A 12,615-nucleotide genomic window follows, 5' to 3' on the forward strand; every position below is an offset into this window, starting at 1 on the left:
GGTTGATTGAAATGACATGTCTCAACTGCACAACACTTCTGAGGTCTTAAAAGGAAATAAAGGGAAGCCCTCAGCCACAGCTATGGAAAAGCTTTAGAAATCAGAGGCTAAGAGAGCACATTCTCAGGACAAATGCCTTGTGTAGGAAGCTATGCGCCCATGGCTCTTGCCCAGGTAAGCTGGCTGACTCCACACTCACTGTACAGTGTAAGGCTCACGCTCTCATCTCACGGCTGTGCTCCCAAGCACAGAACCTACATCCTACGTGGAGGAATAAAAACCCACTATCTGTGGGTTGAGCAGTCTCACTGGGTCCTTACAACACGCTCTGGAAGGAAGAGAAATGAGGTGGTACTCAGTGAAGGTGAGGAGGTCAGCAGGCAGTTTCTGTGTGTTTAAAACCAGCTGAGAAATAAGACCCAGAAATGACAGAGAAAATACCAGCTCTACTACTGTGACAATCTGGACTGGAGAATGTGCTCACACGTGTGACCCCAGTGGCCTTGCTAAGAACTTGCCCACTGAGCCCCAGTCATAAGTGAACAACAGCAGGCCTCCCCCTCAGGCCCAGAGCCTGCTTGGAAGCTGGCCGTGAGATGGCGGGCAGCACACACCCTCCCTGTGGGCAGGACCCCCTGCCCCCACCTGCTCAGTCCCACCTTTCCATGGGCAGAGGGCTGTCACAGTTTAACAACCAAACACTTCCATGTACCATGATGAAGCTGGAGGAATGGAGGCTCTCCCTTTAGTATCTCTTTTACACGTGAGGCAGTTGGGGCCTCTATCCTTCCTGGCTAGCCGGATAGCCAGGCTTGCTAACTTTTAGCCCAGCCCCCCCCCCCCCGAATTAGCCCACACAGAGACAGGTGTGAGATGGCTGCTGAGTTACCTCAGCTTCTCTTTGTGTCGTCAGTCATCAGGGCCCCCCTCCAGCCACAACCCAGCCCTTCCTTCCCCAACCACTCCTGTTGATTAGCCTGGCCACACCCAGCCTGGAAGGAAGAGTCCGCTCCTGGGTTGGTCATGATTTATCATCTCACATAACTAATAGTATCAGTGCTGCCCACTGCCCTGACACTGGCATTAATGGACATCTGTGCATCCTTCATAGTCAGCTTCTCTATTTGCAGCTCACAAATAGGAATTGATAGCTTTAAAACTTTAATTGTGGGGTGCTTTTTTTTATGTAACATTAACATAGAGTTTTAGTTTATTTATTTGTTTGTTTGTTTGTTTTAAAGACAAGATCTTGCTATATTGCCCAGGCTGGTCTCAAGTGATCCTCCCACCTCAGCCTCCTAAAGCACTGGGATTACAGGCTTAAGCCACTGCACTGGCCAGGTCTTCAATATTAACGTAGAAAAGAAGTATTTTGTAACATGATGTGTTAGTGTTCATTGTAGGCACTTCATTATAAAGTCATCCATGAGACTTAAAAGACACAAGGAGGCTCACAGAGGACAGCTGCAATCTTTTATCAACATTCAGCTTGTTTCTGAATATCATCTCAGTAGCCCAGTTGTCAAGGAAACCCTGACTCTCCCAGTTGCCCTCTTTATTTAGACATCCTCAAACCAATGTAGATGCTTAAAGGAATAGCAGAGAAGTTTTATTTTAAAGTTTAGTCACAGTTTATACTCTTTAGTACAAAGAAGTTCTCAAAGCGTACAGAAACTGACACCATCAGACACTGAGCCCCACATCACACCTTGCTCAGCTGTGCAAGACGGGGCTTTGGTGGTGCACTCACTCACACCACATACACACATACATCCAGAGTGGACATCATAGCCTTGAGTTTGTTCAAGTGACCAGTGCACCACAACAGCCCTCCTAGTTATGAGAAGTTTCATAATATGCACAGATCTAACAAGTAGACTCAAAAAGCTGCAAACAATAACAGAACACAGAGCAGCAGATCACCGATACGCCTAGTAACACTGAGTTGGCCATAGCTGAGTGTCATGTGTCATCTTTTTTTTTTTTTTTGAGACAGTCTCTCACTCTGTCGCCCTGGGTAGAGTGTCATGGTGTTGTAGTTCACAGCAACCCCAAATTCTTGGGCTCAAGCAATCCTCTTGCCTCAGCCTCCCGAGGAGGTGAGACTACAGGTGCCCACCACAATACCCAGCTAATTTTTTTATTTTTAGTAGAGATGGGGTCTCACTCTTGCTCAGGCTGGTCTTAAACTCCTGAGCTCAGATGATCTATCTGACTCAGCCTTCCAGAGTGTTAGGATTAACAGGTGTGAGCTACCACACCTGGCCCATATATCATCTTTTTAAAATACATTTTTAGATACATAGCTAAAAATATCTGAAGAGCCCACCCCAACACACCTCACATCCTATGGCGCCACTGCTCTCTGAGGCCCCATCCTATCCTTATACTCCTCATAATTGCTGAGAAGGGGCTGAAGGGTTACCCTGCCAAGAGAACTGAAATCTCAAAGGGAGACACAGAACTTTCAAGCAAGACTCACAGGTCCAGCAAGGAAAGGTGAAGTGATGGGCAGTGGGTTGGCATTTGGGGGGGTCCCTCCAACCTCTCAAATCACCTGTTACAAGCACCAAACTGATCACGGGCTATCCCTGCTGGCTTTTTTGAACAGCTGGCTAGATTCTGTGCTAGTTTGGCACTTGACTGGGACATGTCTGAGCCATGTTGACCAGCTTACACAGGTTTGTGAGTTCTTGACATCCTCTCCCATGCCACATCTTTGGTGGGAGAGGAGGTGCCAGGGGCTTACCCTGAGAGAAGACAGTTCTGTGGCCCAGAGAAGCCCCCCAGAGGTCTAGGGCATTCTTGGCTTGTGCAGCCTTCTCTCTAGACCTGTCCACCCCAACCCGTGGTGCTTTTCCACTCAAGTACCAGGCTTCTGAGGAAGCACCACAACTTACCAGTCTGCACAACCAACTTCCATACCCTCAAGTGGCTTCCAGTCTAAGGCTAGGATAAGATGGGCTCAGAGGAGGACAGCACACTGCAGAACAAGGATGTGTCATGGGGAGGTCCGCAAAGTATCGCACAGTTCCATGAAGAGAGAGATGACATCATTGGGAGGAGGTTCCACAGAGGTCGCTCTTAGGCCCAGGGTGTATATGATTTGCTGCCAGGCGTCCTGTTTCTTTTTTCTTTTTTTTTTTTTTTTTTTTTTGAGACAGTCCCACTTTGTCACCCTGGGTAGAGTGCTATGGTATCATAGCTCACAGCAACCTCAAACTCTTGGGTTCAAGCGATCCTTCTGCTTCAGCCTCTGGAGTAGCTGAGATTATAGGAGCCCACCACAACACCCAGCTATTTTTAGAGGTGGGGTCTTCTGAGCTGGAGCTTCAGCACTCCTGGTTTCTCTGGAGTCCAGACCCACAAATAAAGCATGGAGATCCAGGGAAGCTGGAGTTATCAGCTGGACCACCCAGCCCCTGCTCCAACACAAGGCTTCCATTCATCCTCCAGCTGTGGCACCAGTAAGATAGTATGATGGCTGAGGGCCAGGGCCCTGGAGACACAAATGCCATGTTCAAGCTCGGTGGCCTTAGACAGGTTCTGTAATCTTCCCGGCTATGGTTTTCTCATCTGTAAAATGGGGATAATATTAATACTTAAAAGAGTTGCTGAGTATTAAATGATTAGAAGTGGAATAGGAATCAGAACACGGAGGTCACCAGCATGCCCTTTCCACCTCAACTTCAGTTTGTGTATTAAAATTTAGTTGAACATCTCTTGTATATGAGGTAGTCTTTTTTTAACTAGAAATAAGAAACTCACTGTGCCTTATGTTGGAGATCACACTAGTTAGGCAGGCAGTTTGGATTTCATGATGGGAGAGCATCCTGGGTTTAAGCCCTAACTCTGCCACTTCCTAGCTCTGTGATCTTGCCCCACATCATCAAGTTTCCTGGAGTCTATAAAATGGGGGTTCTTGGAGGGAGGGAAGGGGAAGGCCACATGCTGAATATACAAACCACTTTTTCATAGACGTTAACTGAAGACCTTTGTGGGCCAGGCATTGCACCAAGGTCTGCAGCCACACCCATAAGTTTTTAAATTATTGAAATGCATCATATTCCACTTGGCACCTGTAGCTCAGTGGCTAGGGCACTGAGCCACATACACTGGAGCTGGCAGGTTCAAACCCAGCCCAGGCCTGCCAAACAGCAATGACAACTACAACCAAAAAATAGCCAGGCATTGTGGCGGGTACCTATAGTCCCACTATTTGGGAGGCTGAAGCAAGAGAATCACTTAAGCCCAAGAGTTTGAGGTTGCTGTAAACTGTGATGCCACTCTATTGAGGGTAACATAGTGAGATTGTCTCAAAAAAAAAAAAAAGAAACGCATGATATTCTTTAGGAAGTTACATGAAGAGAGGCAAGTGTGGAGACCCTGGGTAGGTAAATTCCTATCTGGAAAGAAACTCAAAACCCAACTAAGGACATCTAATGAAGTATCACTGAACAAGCACTGTCTGGGAATCTAGGACCCCAGGGCCTCAGAGAGCACTCGCCCACTGTGACAGGCTTAGAGCCTCATTCCTGCCTGTGCTTGGCACACTGAGCCTTCCTCCTCACCACCACACAGAGCAAGACTCAGGAGCATCCTGCTGTCGGTCCATCCAGAAAGCCCCTCATCTCAGCAGAACCAGTGGGCAAGAGTTAGGGACATTGATACAGAGATGAAGAGTCACACTCTGGCACCATAACTACAGTTCCTCCTCAAGACTTGAGCAGTTTTCACCAGCGCCCCACATCTCCCTTTTGGTTGGGGTGTCTATACCAGAAAATGCCAGCCGTCTCTGCTGTACTTATCCCATCACTCTGCCGTGTCCCACTTGTGGAGCCATCCTACCTCTTGCAGTCCCAACCTTTTCCCTTCATTATGTCTCCATCTCCATCTTCTGTGGCGAAGCTTGTGGACCATAATAATTCAGTCTTCCCCAGCTTAATGGTTTCAGTTGGGCCTGAGAGATCGTAGGAAATGAGAGTTGCTCCTACTGCACCAAGGAGAGGTGCTCCTTGCTGCACCTACTGCAGGAAGGACTTCCAAGTCAGGAGACTGGTACTGGTTCCAGCCCAACCACTGGCTTGGATGCCCTTTGAAGAGTTCCACACACTGACAGTGTCGACACCATCAGTTCCCTCATGAGAAACCAGAGTTGTACAGCTGTGCCTGGTGTCAGCTGCATGTGGGGACCAGCCAGTGGGCATGCCAAAGCCTTTGGCAAATGCCTAGAATACAGTTCAGTCCAGTGTATTTGGTGTGGAATCTCCATCCACCTCTAGGAGTCCTGCCTTGCCAGGACTCCTGGAGTATCTGGTTGTGCAAAACTTGGGCACCTCAGAGAGGCCAAGCGATTTGCATACTTCCCCCAGAATTTCCTGTCTGGTTGCTATTTGCGAAGTAAACTTATGGAGGAATACCTACATTGTGCATGTCATAGGGCTTGAGGATGTCCGATATAGTCTAGAAGGAAAGAGAGAACCCTGCCCCCCACCCCCAGGTCCCAAGGAAGCCAAGCCAGCCCTGAGAATGTTCCAGAGATCTAAGATCAGTCCCAGCCCTTTTTATTTTATATATATATATATATATACACACACACACACACACACACACACACACACACACACACATATATTCTACACCCCACACAAACACAGGCTTAAGCTATCGCCCTGGGTAGAGTGCTGTGGCATCATAGCTCATAGCAACCCCCAACTCCTGAGCTCAAGTGATTCTCCTGCCTCCACCTCCCAAGTAGCTGAGACTACAGGCACCCGCCACAATGCCCAGCTATTTTTTGGTTACAGCTGTCATTGTTGTTTGGTGGCCCGGGCTGGATTCAAACCCGCCAGTTCAGGTGTATGTGGCTGGCGCCTTAGCTGCTTGAGCCACAGGTGCCAAGCCCTTTTTTTTTTTTTTTTGAGACAGAGTCTCATTATGTCACCCTCAGTAGCGTGTCATGGCATCACAACTCCCAGCAACCTCCAACTCTTGGGCTTAAGTGATTCTCTTGCTTCAGCCTCCCAGGCAGCAGGGACTACAGGCACCCACCACAACACCTGGCTATTTTTTGTTGCAGTTGTCATTATTGTTTAGCTGGCCCTGGCCGGATTCAAACCTGCCAGTCTTGGTTGACTAATTTATGTTGCTGGTGCCATAATCACTGTGCTACGGGCTCCAAGCCAATATGTATTTATTTTGAGACAAGGTCTCATTCTGTCACCCACTGCACTCAGGAGTGCAGTGGTACATTCATAGCCCATGGCAGCCTTGAACTCATGAGCTCAAAACCATCCTCCTGCCTCAGCCTCTCCAGTACCTGGAACTCCAGGTGTGCACTACCATGCCCAGCTAATTTTAAAATTTTTGGTAGAGAAGGGGTCTCACTGTGTTACCCAGTCTGGTCTCAAACTGCTGGTCTCAAATGATCCTCCCACCTTTCCCTCCCAGAGTGCTGAGATTATAGACATGAGCCATTAGGCCTGGCCCAGTCCCAGGTCTTAACCAGCATTTCCCTCCCTGGGCCTCAGAGTCCTTATCTATAAAACAGGAAGTGTGTTATACTTTCCCTGCTTTCCACACAGTACTGATGGGAGGTGGAGTCAGGTGACTCCCCCATCATGCCCAAGGGACAGCACTGGCAGAGGTCAAGACTTGGGATGGTCCAGGCATGAAGTCTGCAGTCCCAGTCCCACCTCTAGCCAGGTAGCCCTGAATCACCTGGTAAAGACAGGTAAGGGGAACTGCAACCTGGGTATTGATTCTCCCATCTCTGCTCAGCCCAGAAGTGCCCAGGGCAGTAGATTTGGGTTACAGAGACTTACGGTCCACTCCCAGCTATGGAAGCCCAGGCAGGTCAGCAGTGACCCTGTGACCTGTTTCTTCATGTGTGAAGTGGAGACGATAGTGCCCACTTCTCTGAGTGTGCTCCTTTGGTTGCAAATAACAGAAAACCCTAAACTGGGGATGCCTTATGAACCCTGCAGACAGAATTGCTGCCAGGCCCCACATATGATGGTCGCAGTGCTGTCAGTACCCCTCCTGCCCTGCTCTGCCTCCCTCTGCACAGAACTGCTGTGGCTGCCCTCAGACCAGCTTTTGCCATGTGTCCGGCTCCCAGGTTCACAGGTCATGGCCCAGGATGCCAAGAGACGCTGGCGCTCGCACCTCTCTGTGTCCCTCTGTGATTCTCCCCCTCACTTCTCCCTCTCAGGCACCCACCCTAAACCAGTTGTCCTGGTTGGGGTGGTATAAAGCATCAGGAATGCATCGTGCCTCATCAGTGATACAAAGGATATGGAGGTCACCTCCCAGACAACAAGGGCAGGAGAGGACCAGCATGTCCACCAGAACCAAGGATGCCAGCAGCTTCACAGCCCTCTCCCCCCGCCAGGGCACTTGGGCAAAGTACTTCCTGCAGAGCAGCCATCCGCCCCTCCTGTAGCGTGGAGGAATGCCTCCACCCTCCCCTGCAGTTCCGCTCTGCTTGCTGTGGAACAGATGATAACAGAGATGGAGCATATGGGCCCCAAAGTCACCCGGCATTCTGGGAAAGTGACACTGTGTTACCCTGGGCTTGGAGGGAGGGGCCCTTCACTCCTGAGCTCAGCTTCTCCCTTTGTTCTTCAGAAGGGTGCAAAGTCCCTCTCTTGAGCCTCCTGAAAGGAAGTGTGCACCCTTGTACTTGACAAGGACCCTTCACCCCCACTGTCTGAACACAGGGTGGGAGTGCATGTGGGGAGAACATTTGAAAGCCAAGATGGAATCCCTCCCAGGAGTCCCCACCTGGGCCTGTGCTGCCCTGGGAGTCCCCACCCAGCCTGGCCTCAGCTCCCCTTCCCCAAAGCTCTGTTCCCTTGGGGATCCTGCAGGTGTGTCAGCAGCCCCCACAGAGTAAATCACAGCTCCATCATAGCTTTGATGAGTCCTTACCCTGGCTTTGAGGTCTCGGCACCTCTTGCCCCTCTGACAGCATTCTGCATGCAGAGCCTCGAGCTGGACTTCTGCAGGGATTCCGGGATGGTTTTCCATACCTGAGGCAGAAGGCTAGGTGGGGGACATGGCCTTCACACAGAGTGAGGAGGCCTAGGCGGTCTTTCTTCCTGTCCCCAGAGATGTCTCAAATCTGACCTGTGTGTGGTCTGGATGGACCATTTAGCCCCCTTTCTCTACCCTGGTCTGAGCCATGGCAGCTCCTGCAGTCATGGGGGCTCATCCAGTGCCCACATCCCTCCTGACTGTGGTGTGCTTATGGTGAGGCAGTGCGGCACCTCCTGCAGGTTCCCAGGGGCTGTGCTGGAAAAGCAGCCCTGAAAGCCCAGCGGTTAGAGGTGGAGGAGGGATGCACGGGGAGTGGGGGACAGGGGGTGCTCAGGAAGCTGGAGGGGGCAGGAGAGCTGCCCCTGAAAGGGGAGGGAGGAGAGGAGCTCGGGGAGGCAGCAGGCAGCCTTCATCCTCCTCATTCTGCTCCCCACTGTGGCTCCTGGAGTCCAGCAAGGAGGCTATAAAGTTTGGGGTAGGTGAGGAGGCCACCAGGAGTAAGTTCCTAGCCAAGCTGAGCTCTTGGGACAAGGAGAAAAGAGAATGTGTTCAGATTTCCTTTCACCTTTGACGTGTGGCCAGGCAACCCTATGGCTGTCCCTGCTTTTTTCCAGCCTTCCCTGGGAACTCCCAAGAGGCCTTGATTGTGGGTACAAATCTTGGTGTTTCAGGACAGCAGAGGAGGGGACTGGCTAAATATAACCTGACCCGCCTGTGGGCTAAGTAGGTTAGAAGCAGAGGTGGGCCCTCCAGAGGCCAGCCCCCCACGCGAGCTTCTCATCAGGAACCAGCGTGATCTGCAGGTGCCATCGTGTTCCTCTGTCCCCTTCTTCCTCCCATGGCACGTTCTGCCTTCCCTCCAGTTGCAGACGGTGATTATAGGAGAGCTGTAGACAAAGGGAAAACTAAAAGGGATTGACATGGCCTCTGACGAGATGATTCCTTGGTCTCTGGGCAGCAACTGGACCGGAAAGCTGGCAACGCAGGTGCCAGGCCTTGGCCGACTGGCTCTGTACATGATGTTGTCTTAGGAAGGGCCAGACAGAGTATGTGGAAAAGATAGGCCCTTGCCCTCAAGGACCTTCCGGGCTCCCTGGGGTCGGGGGAAAAGGTGGCAGAGCGCCAGGCAATTTAGGCCGGTCAGCCAGTGCTCCAGACGGTTGTTGCTGACTGCCCGGCTAATGACAGATGTGGCACTGCCCCTCCTTGGGCCTCAGTCATCTCTCCGTGAAATGGGGCCGACAGCTGCCCTCCTTACCTGGCAGGGTTACTGGGGAAAAGAATCAGATCCAGGCTGAGAATAGGCCTGGGAAAGTATATTGAAGGTAAGTGAATACCTGTCACAACCTGCTCCTTTTCCCCACAGGGCCACCCGTTCATCGTGCAGTTCAATGATGGAAATGCCACCGTGGTGTCCATGTGGGTGTGCAGAGCGCTGGAGGAGAGGCGGAGCCAACAGGGGCCCCCATGAGGCCTCAGCAAGTCACCGAAAGCCCAGGACCAGTCACCACAGGGAACAACCCACCTGTTGCCCCCTCTCCATTTGCTGCCTGCTCAGAAGAGCATGCTGGGCCCAGCTTCCATGCTGTCGCCTTCCTTCGACTCTACAGGCAGATGGCCTGGCGGAAAGAGTGACGGCCCCTCTGGTCTGGAGGCACAGACTCTGGCAGGGTTGGCAAAAGGGTGGGGCAGCAAGAATAGAGGCTCCTGTGGCCCCCGCCCTCCTTCTGTTTTCTTACCATTTTCCTTTGTAAAGGTCAGGCCCCATCAGCGTCACTGATGGGAATAAAAGCGTTACTGCTCTGTGACTGCCTCTCCCATGAGCTTTGTACCGTTCAGTGAGTCTGTCACCTGCCAGCATTGAGGGCAGGCACCTTTGGGGCACCTGGAGCTCCCAGAGTGCTGTGTTGAGCCCACAGCTCATTTGTCAGGTAAGGAGTAGAGACATGGAAGTGCCCAGACCAAGTCCGGTGGCAAAGCACAGCCCCAGGTCTCAGCTCCCAGCACCTCTCAGGGATGAGCACCTGCCTGCCCAGAGCACACCCATCTGACCTGTTTGCCTGAGGGGATCCAGGAGACCAGAATGTAGAGAAAGGCCCCAGGTGATTGTAAGAAGCCTTTGTCCTTCCTTACCCTTCACCCTGCCACCAGCTCCTCTCCACTCAGGCCACCCTCACTGCCCTGGCCCCACAGCCACGGACCTCTCACCTCTGGCTTTCACAGCCATCCCCTCAGGTAATCCTTGAAGCCACCCTCCAGGTAAGTGCAGCTACCCGCATTTACAGGTGAGGGTCTGAGGCTCTCCATGAAGAGTTTAAGTGGCCCCTCAACACATCCAAAAGTAGACTCCTCCCCTCCCCTTCCCCCTGCCCCTCACGTGTCACACACCCCTCAGACCCCCTGTCATTGCTTTCCTGTCTCACCAAATGGCACCCTGTCCAAGCTTTAGTGTCAGGACTCAGCCTTGAGTCCTCTTTATTTTATTCCCCAAATCCAGCTCACCAGAAGTTCTGTTGTCTTTGCCTTCAAAGTATATTGGTCGTCCACCTGTGTGTGTGCCACTGTGGCCTCGGCCTGGACCACTGCTGCAGCCTCGCAGGCCCTGCTCTACTACTAACCCCTGTGGTCTATTCACACAGTAGCCAAGGAAGCCTGTGGAAACAGAAGGCAGAGCCTGTCCCTTCCCTGCTTAGGACCTCTGGGGCCTCTCACATCATTTGGGATGGCCAAAACCCAACAATGGCCTACATGATCCTGCGTGATCTGCCCTCATTGTCTCTGCCCACAATTCCTATTGCCCCACTTCTCCCATTACTCCAGCCAGCCAGCCAGCCAGCCTCCATGAACATCTGGGCACACCCTCAGCTAAGGGACATGCAGAATCATCTAGCCTCTGGAGGTTCCTCCACAGTGTGAGGGTGGTACTGGGGAGCCACTGCCCAGCCAGAGCCAATGTCTCCCAGCCCCGCTTGCATTGAACCAGGACCCTATGACTAGCTCTTCTCAATAGAATAAGAGCAGGAGGCCAGGAGGTAGATGTCCTTTCTCTGCTATCCCTTTCTCCATCGTCCTAAATGAGAAAAAAATGACTGCCATGGGAAGTGAGGAAAGCGGAGCCACGGGGAAGGAACTTGTATTCCTGAATCACCACGTGGAGGAATGAGCCATCCCCTCCAAGGACCCCCGATGGCCTGCTGAATGAGTTAAGACTCAGCTGCGTTCATTTGGTTTACCTGTGTCACTAGCAGCTGTCAGTGCCGACGAATGCAGCCTTGGCACTTGGTGCCTGGAGCTTCCTTCCACATGTGTCCACCGGGCTCGCTTCTCCAGCCTGCAGACTTAGTGCCTCCCTAACCACTCTATTTAAAATCATATCCCTCCCACAACTCCCTCAGGGACTCATGTGCCCCTTGCTGGCACCATTTTCCTCTATTACAGCTGAGCTGTGTGACAAACCATCACTTTATTTATCTCCTATCTCCCACCTTCCCCCCTCCATTAGAATAAAAGCCCAAGGGCAGGGCGGCGCTTGTGGTTCAAAGGAGTAGGGTGATATGCCAGAGATGACAGGTTCAAACTCAGCCCTGGCCAAAAAAATAAAAAGCCCAAGGGCAGTGGTCTGTTTCCATACCAGAAAACAAAGCCTTACCTAGTAGGTGCACAATTAATGTTTATTGCCCAAATGCTGTGATTCTCAGCCCATGCTTAGTCCAGTGCCCCAAGGCAGGGCCTCCCTGTGTGAGGTGACCTTTGGTTTCCCACAGTGGAACTGGGTCTTCACATATTTAATAACACCTCGCAAGGCACAATAGGCCTTGAGCAGCCTCTGAGCCTCCGGCAGAGTGTCCCCCTACTGAGAAACCCCCATTTTCCTGGGGCCAGAAAGGTCTCAGAACTGGATGGGCCTGGATGTGAGTCCCAGTGCTCAGGGCAGGGGAAGAGCTGCCAGCCGCACTGTGGTGGACTTTCCCAGGGAGAGATGCCCAGAGAGTGGGGAAAGCTTGAGGGCTCCCCTGACAGCCTGACCACCCCAGAATGTGAACCGGCCACCCCTAAGGCTTAAAGCCTGTTCATGCTTTGAGAAATTGCACCTAGCAAGCCTGTCATCCCAAATCCCATATCAGGGGAGATCGGGAAAATGAGCAGGTTTCCCGGGCTCGGCACTGTGCTCAGGGCTTGTCAACTCGTCCTTCCTGGCACAATCCCATGAGGCAGATGATAGTTGTGTTATTCTGCCCATTGTACAGATGGAGAAACTGAAGCACGGAGAGGTCAAGGGACTTCAAGGGTACCCAGCAAGTTAGTAGCAAAGCCCCATTTCGGACTCAGAGCCCCACTCTTAACCATGGCCCCAGAAGTCAGAGTCAGCTCCACAAGCGCCTCACACAGAGCACACACACATTGCACACGCGTGTGTGTATGCACATACACCCTACCCTCCAGCACAGAGGTTCCAGACTCAACTTCCAAACTGCCAAAGACAGCTTATCAGTACTTCTGGGAGTAGGTCCAGGGACCTGTCCTCTGACCAGCTCCCTAGGGCTACGGGTGCACAGTGCTCTCCCATGGCACTGG

At 51.9% G+C, this 12,615-nt stretch overlaps 1 protein-coding gene across 4 annotated transcripts in view; it reads left to right on the top strand.

The window, feature by feature from the left end:
• MAP2K5 (mitogen-activated protein kinase kinase 5) overlaps positions 1-9,853 on the top strand; it is a 281,458-nt gene extending 271,605 nt beyond the window's left edge. For 2 of the 4 annotated variants that reach the window (XM_003784455.3, XM_023509981.1), the window contains one exon: positions 9,407-9,853. In XM_003784455.3, the coding sequence (XP_003784503.1) occupies positions 9,407-9,511 (105 nt within the window). In that variant the 3' untranslated portion in view covers positions 9,512-9,853. The remainder of the gene's footprint in view (positions 1-9,406) is intronic. The other 2 variants (XM_023509980.1, XM_012801985.2) reach the window with 1 other exon arrangement.
• The last annotated feature ends 2,762 nt before the right edge of the window (positions 9,854-12,615 follow it).

This window comes from Otolemur garnettii, unplaced genomic scaffold (assembly GCF_000181295.1).
Source record: "Otolemur garnettii isolate 467f Iridium unplaced genomic scaffold, OtoGar3 scaffold00011, whole genome shotgun sequence".
Classification (NCBI taxonomy): Eukaryota; Metazoa; Chordata; class Mammalia; order Primates; family Galagidae; genus Otolemur; species Otolemur garnettii.